Here is a 16,848-nt window from a genome sequence, read left to right on the forward strand (position 1 = left end):
ACCAGACGACTCATCACGGCCTCCCACGGAGCTCCAACAGATGCAAGACCGGATACTAGACGCCATTGCGGCCACGAAGGAGGCGCTACACCAGGATATTGGTCAGGTGGCAATGGGGTTGGGGCTCCTGCGAGCGGACCATGCGAAGCTGGAGGACAGGGTCAAGGAAACAGAAGATGCCCTAAAAGATGTTGTACCGGCACAAAAATCGATGGAGGGGCGGCTCACAGACGCGATGGAGCGGATACAAGCCCTGGAGAGGAGAGCAGAGGATGCAGAAAACCGCAGTCGGCGGAATAATGTGCGTCTGGTGGGCCTTCCGGAAAAAAAAGAGGGCACGGACATGGTGGGCTACCTGACCGACTGGTTCACAACTGTGGTTGCCCCGGAGGGCCTGTCTCCCTTCTTCCCCTTGGAGCGGGCGCACCGCGTGCCTTCCCGACCCCCGCGTGAGGGCCTGCCGCCCCGCCCAGTGGTCATCAAATTGATCCACTACAAGGACAGGGACTGGCTCCTACAGCGGGCCAGGGATGCAGGCCCATTTCAAGTGGATAACAGCAGAGTTACATTATTCCCGGACTATACGTTTGAGACCCAGAGACAGCGTGCCTCCTTCCTCTCTATCAAGAAGGAACTGCGTACAGAAGGGCTGCAGTATTCGCTGCTGTTCCCGGCCAAACTCCGGGTGATTGTAGATGAGAAGGCGTTGTTTTTTGAAACATCGGCAGAGGCGTGGACTTGGTGGGACACCTACAAAGCCGGAACGATCGGAGCCCGGTTTCGGGCGGAGGAAGAGCGCCAGAACCACTTCATAAGACGATCACGTAGGCTTCGTAACCGCGGCCGGGGCTCCAGGAGGCCGACGACCTCGCAAACGGAGGAAGAACGGAGGGCGGCACTAAAGGCGGTGCAGGAGGTGTCGGGAACGGCACCGGCACTCTCGGCAAGGGACTCGGCCCCGGAGGCCCTGGCTACGGGCTCGGACACTGACCTGTCGGGATTGGATGGCACCAGGGGCCCGAAGGTCACGCCGCAAACTTCTGGGGAGATCATCGAACCCAGACAGCTGTCCATGATCACGGAGAGATGTAACTCTGAAGGCGACGCCTCTACGAACACTGGGACAGACCACTGTGAGATGTTTCTTTTATGAGTCGCATTGAGTACTGTGGGGCGGAGGGGTATGGGGACGAGGTTGGCAAGGGTCAGTAGCCAGTTCACGTTCCACAGGGCCCATAAGGCCTCCGTAGTGTTTACTACGATCTCCAAAGTTTAGTGGGCACGTTTGCTCACCGGTTTGGATGAGAGCGACTACTTTGCAGTTGGGTCCTATTATGGGGGTGGGGGGGCCTGGAGTAGTTGGGGTGACTCGAGGTGGGGTTTGGGGTGGGGGGCGTTGGGGATGGGGGGGGGGGCGGGATGGTGTCTGGTGTCCCGATGAGAACTGTTCTTGGACTGCATCGAATGAGTTGGGGCAATGGCTAATATGGGTTCGCTGAAATGTGTGTCCTGGAATGTGCGGGGACTAAATTCAATGACGAGGAGGCACAAGATACATTCCCACCTTGTTCGTAGGGGGGTTCATATTGCCTTTTTGCAAGAGACCCATTTAACTAAAAAAGAGGGGGTCGCTTTGCAAAGGCGGTGGAGGGGTCACCTGTTTTACACCACATACTCGGCATTTGCCAGGGGGACACTAATTTGGATCCGGGCGGGGGTTCCCTTCCAGGTCACTAGACACACTATAGACCCAGACGGGAGATATGTGGCGGTTGAGGGCTTACTCAGGGGTCGCCAGGTAGTTCTTTGTAGCGCCTATGCGCTGAACGTGGAGCAGGCTTCATACTTCACCAGGCTATCCAGGCTGTTGGCCACTTATTTAACTGGGCCGGTGCTGATGGGGGGGGACTTCAACTCAATAGAGGACACCACCTTGGACAGATCGCACCCACCACTGCAAGCATCTCCGGTACACAGACTAGCGAAGCACAGATCTACCTGGCAGGGGAGGTGGGACCTGACGGACGCATGGCGCGCACAGCACCCGACTGAGAGGGATTATTCCTTCTACTCGGGCATACACGACCTCCATGTCCGCATAGACGCTTTCCTGTGCTCCCACTCGGTAATGCCATCGGTTGCCCGGACTGAGTACCTGGCACGCACGATATCGGACCACAACCCCTTGCTCCTCACGCTCGCTTGGATGAACGAAGTCTCACCGATCCCGACATGGCGGCTTCGCCCAGACACGCTGGACGACCCTCCGTTCAGCGGAGCGTTGGGAGAAAGGATCTCCCAATACTTTGCGGAGAATGAGGGAACTGCCTCCTCCAGGGCCGTAGAGTGGGACGCGCTGAAGGTGGTGGTGAGGGGGCACTGTATAGGGAAATTTGCGGGTGCACGGCGGACGTTAGTGGATGACCTGGACAAGGCTGAGCGGGCCCTGCGGGCAGTAGAGAAACAGCGGCCCAACCGCCCCGAATTGCAGGACAGGGTATGCGCTGCGCGAGAGGCAGTGGCAGTAGAGGTGGAGCGCCTTCGTAGTTTCGATTATAAAACATACCTGACTAAGGCGCTCGCTGAGGGTGATAAGACTGGGACACTCCTGGCCTGGTTGGCTAACCCCAGCAGGGGCGCCGCTCCGATACTGTCACTGACGTGTGCGGATGGCACTTTATCCAACACCCAGCCGGGCATATTACGTTGTTTTAGGGCGTATTACGAACAGCTGTATGGGAGGGAGCCGGTGGATCGAGCCGAGATGAGACGCCTTGATATCGGAGATCCAATTGCTACGCCTCGAGCAAGCACAAGCAGAAGCCCTCGGGGGCCCGATTGAATTGGCGGAAATTAGAGGGGCCATAAAAAGAATGGCGCGCAATAAAACACCGGGTGTAGATGGGCTACCAGCTGAGTTTTATAGTAAATATATTGATGTCCTGGCACCACGACTCCGAACCATATACAACGAGGCGAAAGAGAAAGGGGAGTTGCCCCGCTCGATGCGCGAGGCGATCATGATTCCCCTACTGAAACCGCGTAGGGACGGCTCTGATCCGGCGTCGTACCGACCACTGTCGATACTGACGACAGATTATAAAATACTGAGTACTATACTGGCCACTAGGTTAGTGGCCCACATGCAGGACCTGATCCACAAGGACCAGTCAGGCTTCATACCCACCAGAAACACGTCACACAACATCCGCAGGTTGCTGAGGCTCGTGGCGGACCCCCCACCGCTAGCCAGAGCCCCTATGGTTATGGCGATCGACATAGAGAAGGCCTTTGACAGCCTGGATTGGTGCTACCTGTACAGGGTGATGCACAGATTTGGTATCGGTGAGGGCTATGTGCGATGGACCACGGTGCTCTATACGTCGGTTGGAGCTAGGGTACGGATAGGGGCGCTGATATCGGATCCCTATGAAGTGCATAGGGGTACTAGACAGGGGTGTGCACTCACTTCTCTGTTATTTGCCCTCGCGATGGAACCATTAGCGGCGCTGGCCAGGAGAGGTGACTATTACCGGGGGCTGGAAGTTGGCGGTATCCACCACTACATTTTGTTGTACGCGGACGACCTCCTGCCGTTCTTGGACAACGCCGAGGAAGCAGTGGAGGGGGCGGAGAGCCTTTTAGCACGATTTGGGGAGGTCTCGGGCCTGAGAGTAAATTGGGCAAAGACATGCCTCTTCCCACTCCGGAGGGCGGAGCGGTGCCCCTGGGCCCGTCCCAGGCTCCGCTGGGAGCCGGACTGTCTCCCTTATTTAGGGGTACATATCTACCATGAGCCCGCAAACCTGCTGGAAGGCAACGTGGGCCGCTGTATCCGTACGTTACAAGGTAACATGACCTTTTGGGCTACTCTTCCGCTATCCATGACGGGCCGGGTATCGCTGCTAAAAATGATTGCCCTACCACGATTATTGTACTTCTTTAGGACTCTCCCAGTGTGGATACCGGGAAGCGTCTTTCGACGCCTGAAGTCCCAGGTAGTGTCCTTTCTATGGGGCACTGGCAGGCGGAGGATAGCTTTGGCGACCCTGATCCGCCCAAAGAATGAGGGCGGACTCGCGGTCCCGGACTTTGAGCTCTATTATTTGGCTGCCCAGCTGCAGTTTTTCACGCAGGAGGTGGCAAGGGTATACCGGGGCCCGGAACAGGAGAGGGACACGGGCACCCCCCGCCACGTACTGGCGTAAATTACCTTGCAGCAGAAACTCACACTCAGAGGATTGTCCCAGGAAGAACGGACGCTGAGGCTCTGCTGGAATCGCATGCAGAGGCGGGCGGGTCCTGCCCATCCATATGCGCCTGAAATCCCGCTGGGTATGCTGACAGCGTTTCCACATGGCGGCGACTGGTCGAACCTCCAAGGTTGGGAGGAGGCTGGCCTGCAGATGGTGGGGGACCTATACACTGATGGGGTGCTCATGCCATACCAGACCTTGCAGGAGCAATACGGCCTCCCGAGGGGAGACTACCTACTGCATGCGGCCGTGGTACGCGTGATCCAAGCGCACTGGGGGGGAAGGGCTGCTTGAACCCCCAACATCGCCAGTATGCCAATACACGATGATGGCTGCAGGGACGTTCAAGGCAGTCACATGTCTGCACTCCAGGCTACTCGAGGATAATTTGCAGCCTCTAACGCGTCTAAAAACCCAATGGGAGACGGACCTGCAGAGGGAAATCCCGGACACGACGTGGGCTCAACTGGTTCGGAGAACCAGGAACAGCACCAGAAACGCCCGCTTCCAATTAATACACCTCTACATACTCCATAGGGCCTACCTTACCCCGCATAAAATATCACGATATTTTGGCGCGATGGACGCAGCGTGCCCCAGATGTGCGCTATTAGGCGCGGACTTACTGCACATGTTGAGGGGCTGTCCACGCCTGCAGGACTTCTGGAGGGAAGTGGGCAACACCCTGAACGAGGTCACGGACAGGGATCTGCAATATGATAGTGCGACTACACTCTTACACTGGTTTCCACACACACGCAAAACCAAACTGACGGGCAAATTCATAGACATGGGACTACTTATCGCAAAGAGGGAACTCACCAGGGGATGGAAATCAAAGACAGCGCCGACACACCGGAAATGGCTGACCGAGTTTCGGAAATGGGCAGCGGCAGAGAGCACAATCAGATACCAACTAGCACGACGGGGGTCCAACGAGAAAGCTCAGGACACGGCACTGGCATGGGAAATCCTAGTCCAAGCACTCAGGGACAGTGCAGTGGAGAGCGAGGAGGAAGGGGAAGCGGTAGACCCAGGGATCCAGGGGGAGGCGGTGCCGTCCCTTGCGCCTACCACGGACACACACACTCAATGATTCACGCCAAACTCCGTAGCTCACCAACACACTTCAGTATACTACTACCGGACACAGGCACTGGACACCACAGAACACCGGAGGGGAGGGGGGAGGGGTAGCGTCCTAATGATGCCAAGAATCGAAATACACACTGATCGGATGCTGGAGGGGGGGGACTTGTTGATATAAAGTTAAAAGCAGATGGCGGTTGACCACTAGACGTGCTGACACTTAGTAGTGAAGAGGTTGCACTGATTGCGATGAACGCCACCCGGCCTCAGGGATGCGGGTTATAAGGCTGTGTACATACTACTTAGAAGTAATGTGAGACGCTGGGGTCCCGCGCAAGCATAATTGCAAATATACTGTAATGCTTACATTGGAATCTGCAATAAAAATTGTTTTACAAAAAAAAAAAATGGGAGCAAACCAATGTTGAGTAATGGGCAGGCATTAAGCCCCTTTAAATGTCAGCAGATGAAAGTCAGGAGGGCACCACTCCTACATCACAGCCGAGACCTGGAATGAACTCCAACACATCAGGACCGCCCCATCCCTACTCAATTTTTACAAGAGACTGAAGATATGGCTGTTCAACTAGAAGCTCCACCCAACCTCCGCCCCTGCTCCAGTGCCTGGATACCCTCACAGGTCATAAGTTGCACCACACAAGTCAACAAACTAAAAAAAAATTTAACAGTGTGTGCATCACTTGTGCTCTGCCGTGCTTATGTACTCGCATTATAAACTTTCCCTTTTCAACCCAGATTGTCATCTTTTGCTCTTTAATGTCAGTCTTAGTTTTACATAGTCATGGATTTGAAGTCCGGCTTTCAGCCAGCCCTTTTTATCCATCAGTCTATTACTGAGTCATTCAATGTTCTTTCCTAAATAATGGTCATTAAGTTGTGAACAAAGTTTCATGGAAAACTGAAAACTACAGGTCTAGTTTATTGTTTAAAGAACACAGTTGGCAGATGGAAAATAAGTAATAGGGCAGTAGGCTAGTTTCTGTTAATTGTTAAATCTGAGAAGTTTAAAGACATCTAAACAGGGTTATAAAAGCTAGGCAGAGGGTGTGATGGATTAGAGAGGCACTTCATGCCAGGTGGCAATGCACAAGATAGGCCCTGTAGAATTGCATGACCTACTTAGGCTGAAGGCTAGTGGTGAGGCATTCGGCCTTCATTTGCATGTTTATCAGTAGAGCTGCCAGCGCATAACAAGAATAGTAGGCTTTGCTATTATACTGATCATAAGCCTTATTATTCAAACATGTATGTGGGTGAAAACCAGATACGAAACTCATAATCGAGTTTCGTTTTTGTGCTAAAATTAGCTTAGTGAATAGAAGCAGAAGAATGAGGGGAGGATATGATGGCATTTTTCCTGTTTTTTCACTCTAGCTAAAATGTTACAGCCACCATTCGGTTACAGCTCATATTGTACATGTGAGAAAGTGGCTCTATATATACTGGACCAGAATGAGGTACAGTGTGTATAGAGTTCACAAACCCCAGGAGGTATAACAGAGGTTAAAGCCAGGTGTGACCTTACTCTCTAAAGTGGTAGTTTGGTCGAGCAGTAAGGCAGTACCAGAGGACAGTGTAAAGCATTTGTTGTACACAGTCAGCAAAAGGTTTCACACACTCAAGGACTGAACTCTGGGCCAATTGTTTTACATCAAAAGATATAGTTTTATTTTTAGAACCAACAGGTATAAAAATGTACTTTTCTCGATATGAGTACTCTCATAATTACTTTGCAGAGAACCAATAAACTTTGTAAACACAATAGGTACAATGGTTGCAGTAGGCAACACAATTCTAAAACAATTTAACATGGAGCTCAATGGGTTTTCTACATAAATGCTGTGATTTACTTTAACAATTACTTTTGTAGTTCCAGGACTGGATCATACATTCAGTGTTGGGGTCTAAGCTGGAAACAGTTTAGCAAAAACGATTTGGCTATTGCTATGATTTTTAAGAAATTTAAAGCCATTTCAAAAGTTCATACTTCAAAACTTTTCAATGAAAATCTGGCAATGTTATCCAATGGGAGGAAAATCAAGTTGCAGTTAAAGTACGTTCGTTACTTTTTTAACCCAGGACTGAGCTCCTAAGTCCAGAACTGGGGTCTCTACTTAAAACAGGTACGTAATTACGTTTCAGTAGTAGGTACGATTTTTAAGGAATATTTGTAATGTTCAAAAGTAGGCACTCAGAAGAAATTTCACAGAAAAGCAGTCAATGGTTTCCTATTGCAGAAATTGAGATTACTAGCAAACGCGGTTGAGATTACTTTTGCGGTTCAGTGCTGGGCTACAAGGTACAGTACTGGCTTCTCTTAATCACAGGTGAGTAATTCGAAATTCGTTATTCTGCTGATTTTAGATGAATATTTTAAAGTTTCAAAACTTCACACGTGGAAGATTTTTCTAGTCAAACCAGTCAATGTTAGCCTATGGCAGGAAAGTGAGTCATCGGTTTTCAGGTGAGTACTCGACTGGTGAAGTTAAGGTTTTGGGCATAGACTCCGGGGTCCCCCAGGGTCAGGTAGGTACAGTTAGTACACCCACAGCGGCGGCCGGGTGCAGAGGTAGTTAGGCCCAATGTTATCCAATGAGAAGCAGGGGGCCTTCAGTTGGTGGCTGCTGGCTAGCAGGCCACGCGGCTGTGGAAGCTGGGCACTTGCTCAGGGCAAATGGGGAAGTAGAATAGGGTACAGGTTGCACTGCCTGGGGCACTCTGGCAGCTGGGTGCAGGGTGCTTTTGAGCTGTCGGGCGCTCAATGTTAGCCTATGGCAGGAAAGCGAGTCATCGGTTTTCAGGTGAGCACTCGACTGGTGAAGTTAAGGTTTTAGGCATAGACTCAGGGGTCCCCCAGGGTCCGGTAGGTACAGTTAGTACACCCACAGCAGCACAGGGGCGGCCGGGTGCAGAGGTAGTTGGGCCCAATGTTATCCAATGAGAAGCAGGGGGCCTTCGGTTGGTGGCTGCTGGCTAGCAGGCCACGCGGCTGTGGGAGCTGAGCACCTGGTCACTTGCTCAGGGCAAATGGGGAAGTAGAATAGGGTACAGGTTGGACTGCCTGGGGCAGTCTGGCGGCTGTGTGCTTTTGAGCAGTCGGGCGCTCAATGTTATCCAATGAGGATCTTGAAAAGGGAATAAAGGCTGCAGGCTCGGGGACGGTGGACGGTCCTTGGGCACTGGATTCCGAGTCAGAATCGCCGGGGGATGTCCTCAGGGTCTTGGTTCACTCCATCACAGGCCAGGCTTGGTGGGTGCAGTGTGCAGGGTTCGCAGTGATGCCAGGGCTTGTTACTTGCTTTGAGCAGTACCACTGCTGGCGGGAGACCCAGGTAGTCAGAGTGACAAGGCAGTCCAGTCCTCCAGGGTTTTTGAGGTTGCTGACCACTGGAGACGCCGGGTTATAGCAGGTTCGAGGGTCGACAGGCCGGTAGGGCTGGGGCCAAATCAGTTGGTGTCTTCCTCTTAGCAGCTGCACGGCAGGTCTTCTTGTTTCTTGTTCTTCTTTCTTGTTTCGTTATCCGGATCTAAGGAAGGAAGGTTCAGGGAGCCCCTAAATACTGCATTTAGGGGCATTACAGGTAGGGCAAGGACAGGGACCAACAGGTCCCTGTCCTGGGGTGGATACACCCCCTAGCCTGCTCCTCTCCGGTGGGAGGGGGGCAGGAGCCTAGCTGTGATTGGACAGGGTTCCCCATCTTCAAGATGGCCGGAGCCCGGGGTCGTGCTTCACCTCCTCTCCCCTACCTGAGGGTTGGGGGTGGCACAGGCTGGCACACCCCCTTCCTGACGTAGTTATTCCCGCCAGAGTGGGGGTCAGGACTGATGGGGGCCAGTTGCTGGGTACAGCAAATGGTCTGGAGAAGCTCACAGAGGCAGCATGCCTTTGAAGCTTCCCCCTGCCCATCCTGGGGGAGGAGACCTAACACCTCACCCAGGATGTGCATTGTTGCAGGCCCAGGAGAGCGGGGGCTCTCCACCCAGGGGTCTAGCAACATGTCCGCTGTGTGGCAGCCTCTGCAGCCACTCAGCCCATACGTGGATTGTAGGTTAGGTTTCAGGGGGCATCTCTAAGATGCCCTCTGTAGTGCATTTTACATTAAATCCCACACTGGCATTAGTGTGGGTTTAATGTGCTGATATCAAACTTGTCAGTGTTCAGTGTAGCCATTATGGCGCTGTGGAGTTTGTAATGACAAACCTCCCTGCACCATATACTCTTAATGGCATCACTGCACTTGCAGTGTCCAGGAATGGCCCTGGGTACTGTAGGGGCACAGGGCTCATGCACCTGTGCCCACACCACTGGCATAGGGCACCCAGCTAGAGGGGTGGCTGATGTATGCCAGGGCAGTGGGGTTGTGGGTATGGCGCACAGGGATGTGTGCCATGTCGACTGTTAAGTTCTGCACCTAGACACTCAGCCTGCAAAGGCAGTGTGTGGATGTCAAGGTACAGGGCCCCTAAGGGGCAAAATAAGTGCTGAAGCCCTTAGGGGTCTTCTCTGGTCACAATGCCCTGGGTACCATTTACTAGGGGCAGACAGGTGGCCAGGGATGCCAATCGGGTTTAAGCTTTAGTATAGTTTTTAGGGAAGAAACACAGGCCATGGGTTCCTGATTGGCAGGGACCCATGGCCAAGTGTCAGGCAAAAAGTGGGGCGGGGGGTACTGCAACAAACTCACTTTCTCACAGTATGTACTGGGATATTAAAATGAATCTTTAAAATGTATTCATTGTTTCCTAGTGTTCTTGACTGTGCACCTCTGTGCTGGAGTTGAGGATTCCATGCGTCCAACAATCCACCTTCATCTCCAGACACCTAAAGGTGTCCCTGTCACTCCCCACATCCTTGGTTGGGTAAAATCACCAACATCAAAAAAGTGTTACAAATATTCAATTTTAATGCTTCTACATCCCACAGGCCTATGCAATGCCCCCTGGCACCTAGGAAAGAACATCAGTAAAAAAGATTCCAGTGAAGCACAAATTACTGCTTAACTATCAGATTTAAATATATTTTTTCCATTGGCTCAGGCTGCACATAGAGGAGCTACTCATGGGTACCCGGAGAGCTAACAGTAAGCTCCTTAACTACTCGTTAGAGAACTCTAGAATATGGTATCTGCAGTACCAGAAAGTCAACAGAAAAGGTGGAATGTTTCTGTACTCCAAAAAAGAGGGGGGGAAATCTGAACACAAAGAACTTTGAAGATACTTATATAAATAATTATGGCATTCTATAACCGGAATTCATGCTCCTTTATGTAGCAAAGTGGGGTCAGTAGAGACTTAACTCAGAGCAACATTACCAAACCTGTTACATACAGAGGCCAAATATATGCTGCAGAGTGGTAAGACACTTATTAATCTGCAATAGAGAAATGCCTCTAAGCTTAGAGAAGGTCACTGGTTGTATTTCTATACTGGTTGACGATTTACAAATAGGACACAAATGGTTAATGTTTGCGAGGGAGCAGCACATTACATCCCGGCAAAACGGCATGTTACATTTAGAAAATATCAATGACCATGAAGGTCACTGGAAAAGCTGAACAGTTTTATTCTCCCCTGAGGCAACCAATATAGGTGATGTCCTCAGTGCCAACTGTCACCAGCCCCACCAACTATCACTTCAACCCAGAAGGTAGATTGTACTATAGGTAAGGTGGGAACGAGGAAGAAGGATTGTACCGACAAGGGAAATGTATAAAGGCTATTGGATACAATAAGTATTAAAATATTTTCCAGAAAAGGAGGCCATGGTTAAACATGGGAGACTTTAAATGTTAATTGAATTATTTATGGAGCACAAACTGAACAATTTAGGCAGACTGAGAACAAAATAGGTGAACAAAAGTGCAAACTGGTAACACTGCACCCTAGAGCTCAAACACTCGCTCAAAACAGACTTGACATGGGATGTTACTGTCCACCCTCCAGTGAGGGAAACAAGTTTCTTCTACTCACCTGCACTGGTCCCCGTAGGCGCAGCACCCTCGCTGGTAGTACCTGCAACTCATTGTGGGATGACTGCTATAAAGATCGTGGGAGTAGCGGCAGTTGTCACCTTCTATGCAAACTCCATGTATGAAATACCTTCATGAAAGGAGAGAAGGTTTAAACTTTAGTCTCCTTAGGAGTGAAATCAGGCAATACATCAAAACACAAATGACCTGGCCAACTAGTTACTAAAATCTTAAACCAAGTGATAGAACAAGTATCAAGTCCCTAAAAACGTGTACTTTACAAAAATAATGCATGCTAAATCAGGGATGTGGAATTCCTATAGCCCGACGCCCAGGACATATTGTTTGGGGTCAAGGGCAACTAGTTTTCATGTGTATTTTATCCACTGGACAAGTAGGTCCAACCCCCTGCAGCACAAACCCTTTGGCTGCCAGTTTTCAGTACCACATTATGGCTCAGGGAAGGGCACTGTCTGCAGTTAAGATAATATTTACTTTTGCCCATATGTTAGTGCTGTTCAAACTTCTATTTATGGTTCATTAATTGAAAGCCTTTATTATTAGAATAAGCATCTAAGTAAATGTTGCAAGCTCAGACTGCACTACCGACCATGGTTCCTGTACAAAAATGTGTACACGTTTTGCAAATATTTGCCAAAGCTTGAAAGCAAGAGTGATGATGCTTTGTTTAAAAAAAAATAAAGTCTAAAGGAAATAAAAACTTTGCTAAACTAGGGTAGCATTTAAAGTACCATTTCTTTGCAGCATCATTTAGTAACATGTGTTGATGCATGCTATTTCCCCAAAATATTAATAATGGAAAATCAGTGTAACCAGTTTCATTATGGGAAACTAAAATTAGCAAGCATTGGCAAAGCCAGTGGGTCTGAAATGGATGGTCAGCTTTTTAGTTTGGTCAATGCGCGACTTGTTTTGGCATGATTTTTGTGAAACCTTATTGGTGTGAGAGCTGCCGGGCCCTCCCCATTATAACAAATATTGGCAAAAGCAAAAATAGTTTTTGGTCTCAAAAAGCACACATTGCCACAGTAGTTACTGGCATTGAACAAAACTACTTAGCCCCTGGCTAAATGCCGACAATTAATGATAACAGGATTAAGTTTTATAATAAGGAGTACATGTAGGTTCCAAGCCCGTGCGGTTTCTTGGATGTGACAGGATTATCTTACAAACATTAATCAAAAGCATTTATGGACATCCAAGCAGTGTTTCACTAGCGATGTTGCTTTTTTCTCTATTCTGAACCCCATCACCCACTGATCAATAAACTTCCACCTTCTATTTTTTTATCATCACATTGACTCCAGAAATACATGTTAAAATCTGCTCAGACTAGGAATACTAGAGCAGATGAATTAGTCTTGGGAAACTAATACTACTTATTAATATTTCTCCAGCACTATTTTCAGATTGGACTGAATTGGATTGGATTTCACAACCTACAACAAGGCAGCAGGAGTGACAAGACTTATGGAGCCCTCACAAAGCTGCCAGACGACCAGCTACTGAAGCGGGTATGTAGTTCTGGGCACTATATGCGCAGGGCTCGAAAAATCCAAAAAATAGTACTAGTCCTGCAGGACTAGTACCTTAAAAAATGTCCTCGCCCTAGCTGCAACCTACTTTACCTCCGTCTCTGAAAGCGGAGCAAATGTGACAAGATAAGATTTAAAGGCATCTTTATTGCTCATTAACTTTGTGAGCAATTATTCGAAACCCTTTCATTATAATGTGATTGTTTGACATCACTGTCGAGGAGTGACACATACTGGCTTTTATCACGACCAGGGGACAGGTAGGGTAGGGGTGGGAGATGCGGGGAGGAGGGAGGAACGGGGGTCATGGTTTTTTTTCCGTTTCTTTGGTTATTAAATGACGTATTGCACTGAATAACGACGCTCCTGTTAGTGATGTTACGGTGTAGCACACCAGTGAGAGGTCTTGGATGTTATATCAACTTTTAGATATACGATGTGCCATGATGTTTATGCAATGGTCATTATGTTTCGTTGGGAGAAAAAGAGAAAATGACTATGCTGTACAGAATGTGAGTTCGACTTGATGTAATTCAAACTGTGCAGTCGAGAATAAAGAGTTAAAAAAAAACTTTGTGAGCAATAAAAATGCCTTTAAATCTTGTCACATTTGTTCCATTTTCACAGACGGAGGACAAAAGTTGGTTTGTTTTCCTACTCCCCAGAAAGGGCGACCTTGTTAAATTTAGCTTGACTATGCGAGCGGTCGAGTGGAATTTTCGAGCCCTGATGCGGTTTAACAGGCAAGCAGGGCCATTTAAACAAAGGAACTGCTCTACACAGCCCAGCAAGCCTGAAAAATTCAAGTAAAAAAAGTCACATTGCCATGAGAGGTGCGAGAACCCAGAACAGCAAGTTGCATCCCTGCAAATTTGTAACGAAGCATTAGTGTGTAGTCTGTTTCAATAGTTTCATTGATGATTGATCTAGTACACAAATGTAACTTTATAGTTCCTACTTATCCCTTGCAGTCTATCTCTATCCTCCACACCCTCCAAATGTTGGGAATTGAATGAAAAAAACCTGCATTCTTGTGGAAAACCACCTTGTTTTACTCTCACCAGCAACTAACCTGCCAGCCTCTACCTTACATAGAATATTATTTCATAGAGTGAATAAAACTGTCACACTGTGTTAATAGCTAGCGGTCTAATCATTTGGCCTATTTGGCCCTATAACAGTGGTTCCCAAATTGAGCGCCATCACACCTAGGCAGAAGAGCCATGCACCAAGCACTTTAATGCATTTAATGTTGATGGGATTGTTGGCTTCAGTTAAACTAATTAGACTTAAACTAGGTTGATGTTCTGCAAGTGACAAGCATGAAGATGGAAACGCAGTGCTTAATTGATGACATTTCAAGAGAGATAACATTCATATTTCACTTGATCCCCCCACGTTCCAACACTTCCAAAGTAAGCGGATGATGCCAGATAATTTCTCCAAACGCATTTTACACCAATGAAAGTTATCAGGAAAAGTACAGTTCTCATGTCTCTCAAACACACCAAGTGTTGTCATGTGTACTTGAACCATAGGTACTTCCAGTACACATTACTCTCCTGACAGGCCTTCCCTCTCCATGAGGGCAGGGAAGTAAAACACCATATAAGGCATAATACCAACTTTTAGAAGCAAGGCAGAGGGACGTAAAATCAAACAACAACAAAAAAACAAACAACGCAAGTCACCTGTTTTTTGTCTCATCCTGGCTGGGACCTTTGTTTAGACTAACTCACTAAGATGCCAACACAATGGAAAGAAACAAAAGGGACACTGCCTATTATCACTTTGCATGTGCTTAGGAGAAAGTATAGCACAGGAGCCAGATTTTTGACTGTCAAAGCTATGCATGCATTTTGAAAGTGTCGGATGTATCGCTCTTTATGATCAAATACACTAAGGCTTTAAAATAGCATTCACATTTCTGTATATAGCACTACTCAGCCCAATTTAGGGAGTCAGAGCATTTTAACACACACTAGACAAGCAGCAGCCTGTCCCTAAGGGTAAGGGGGCCTCACCCACACACCTTTGGGCCATAAAAGGTCTGTCAGGCTGAGCAAAGATTAACCTGATAAACACACTTTATTTTTAGGTCAGGCAGCCAGGAGCTAGACATGCGCTAAATGCTCAGGCGCCTGAGCTGAACTTTGCTGGGCTGAGGACGTCACAGCTCCTGTGGCCATAACCTCCTCTGCTCAGCAAAGGTCCTCGGGGCCCTCTCCTTCGTGATGTGGGGGGGGGGGGAGGGGAGGGGAGAGTCAGTTTTAGCCTCGTACTCTAGTACTTCAGTTGCAAGCCCGGAAGTGCCCAGTGTCTCTCACTGACATCTGGTCACAGAGTGGGTGGGGTCAGCAGTCTGACCCCATCTTTCTCTGTGAAGAGGTAAGGACTGCTGCCTCCCCTCATTGGCTGGAGGGGAGGCAGCAGTCCCAACTCTCCTGGCACCTTCGAGTCTTCGTTCCCTGAGACCTGCAGCAGGTAAGCGCTATGTTATAATTAACAGGTGTGTGCGTCTATGTATAAGTATGCATTTATTAGTAACTGTTGAATGGGAAAGTGTGCGTTGAATGGGAGGGTGTGCAAGAACCATACTGATAGGTCGCCATTGCACTAGACAGAGGCAATGAATCAAAGCAAGTAAATAGGCAACACAAGAAGAATGGTTACACAATAAGAGTTCCACATCATCAATACTGGTAGGAATATTTTAACCCCTTGACCGCGGCGAAAATTCCGCCGCGGTGCGGGTGATTTATGGCGTGGGCGTGGTTCGGACAGCCCCCGGCCGTCCTCCGCACACGCCCACCGTGACGGACGGCCGCCCGACGCATGGAAGGGGTTAAGAGAGCTTGTACTGGAAAAAACTGTTTAGATTTAAAATGTAATTAAGTAGTTGAGCTTGTCCATACTATTAAGTGTCTATTACTACCCAAAGAAAACGATTAGCAACCTAAGAACAAAAGAATGAAAAAAAATACGGTTCTACAAACATTCCTTGCAGTTTGCATATAGTTCTTTTATGTCTGATGAAATCGCATGTCCCTATATTAGAAGAATTATAACGTATTAAAAAAATGATGTGCCAAATGTGCTAACAATAAGATCAATCTACATTAAATACAGATCTATAACAATGGGGGACAAAAGGCTCAACAAGTACTTCTTAATGAAGATGCCCTGTAAGAGCAACTTGGCACTCTTCCAGACAGTCTTCATATACATGCAGTCCTTGAAGTGGTAGAAAAAAATAAAAATATAAAATGTTATTAAATGGGGGAATAACGTAAAATAATGTATTTCCATCCTATTAGCTTAACTTGCATTTATTTTTTCATATAAGGTTACTGTATAATATTATATGCAGGTAACAAGGTGGAAAAACTTGACCAAGAATATTTTGTTCCTTTTAGTAAGCCTGGGCGTAGTTTGCGTAGCAGCACTACATGTAGCTTCACGTAGTATACTTTAAACTTTGCGTAGTGCACGTAGTCTGCGTAGCATAGCTGAAGACTGTGTACTTGTCTGTACTGTGCTAAAATTGCAAAATAATTGCAAAAAGCTTCCTGTACATGACCAGATATGAGAAAATAAGCTTTTCTGTACATGACCAGATATGAGAAAATAAGCTTTTCTATCTTTATAAGCTAAAGTGCATATAGTACTTTCACAATAGTGAAACTGAAAAATTGGCAAGCAGTGGGAGATGTGATGATTTTAGGATCCTCCCTCTATTTTCGCCGCATTTTAAACAAAGCGCTTGATTTCTTTGCACATTGCACATCGTTTTAATTTGATCATAATTTCAAACTCGACGTGGTATCCTACCTAAATTGTTTTTCCCCCGCACTGCCTTGCTCCCTGAGCCTACCTCGGTCGATTTTGGGGCTGGGAGGCTCTCCCTCGAATCGGCAGAAGCGCGGCGGCCATTTTGGGTAGGGGGAAGCGTCCAGT

The 16,848-nt window shown here is 48.2% G+C and overlaps 1 protein-coding gene across 3 annotated transcripts in view; it reads right to left on the reverse strand.

The window, feature by feature from the left end:
- The window catches only part of MKRN1 (makorin ring finger protein 1), a 136,741-nt gene that overhangs the window by 110,922 nt on the left and 8,971 nt on the right, over nt 1-16,848 (reverse strand). For all 3 annotated transcript variants that reach the window (XM_078668183.1, XM_078668184.1, XM_078668185.1), the window contains exon 2: nt 11,337-11,465. In XM_078668183.1, coding sequence (XP_078524309.1) covers nt 11,337-11,465 — 129 coding nt within the window. The remainder of the gene's footprint in view (nt 1-11,336; nt 11,466-16,848) is intronic.

Source organism: Lissotriton helveticus, chromosome 1_1 (genome assembly GCF_964261635.1).
Source record: "Lissotriton helveticus chromosome 1_1, aLisHel1.1, whole genome shotgun sequence".
In the NCBI taxonomy this organism is placed as follows: Eukaryota; Metazoa; Chordata; class Amphibia; order Caudata; family Salamandridae; genus Lissotriton; species Lissotriton helveticus.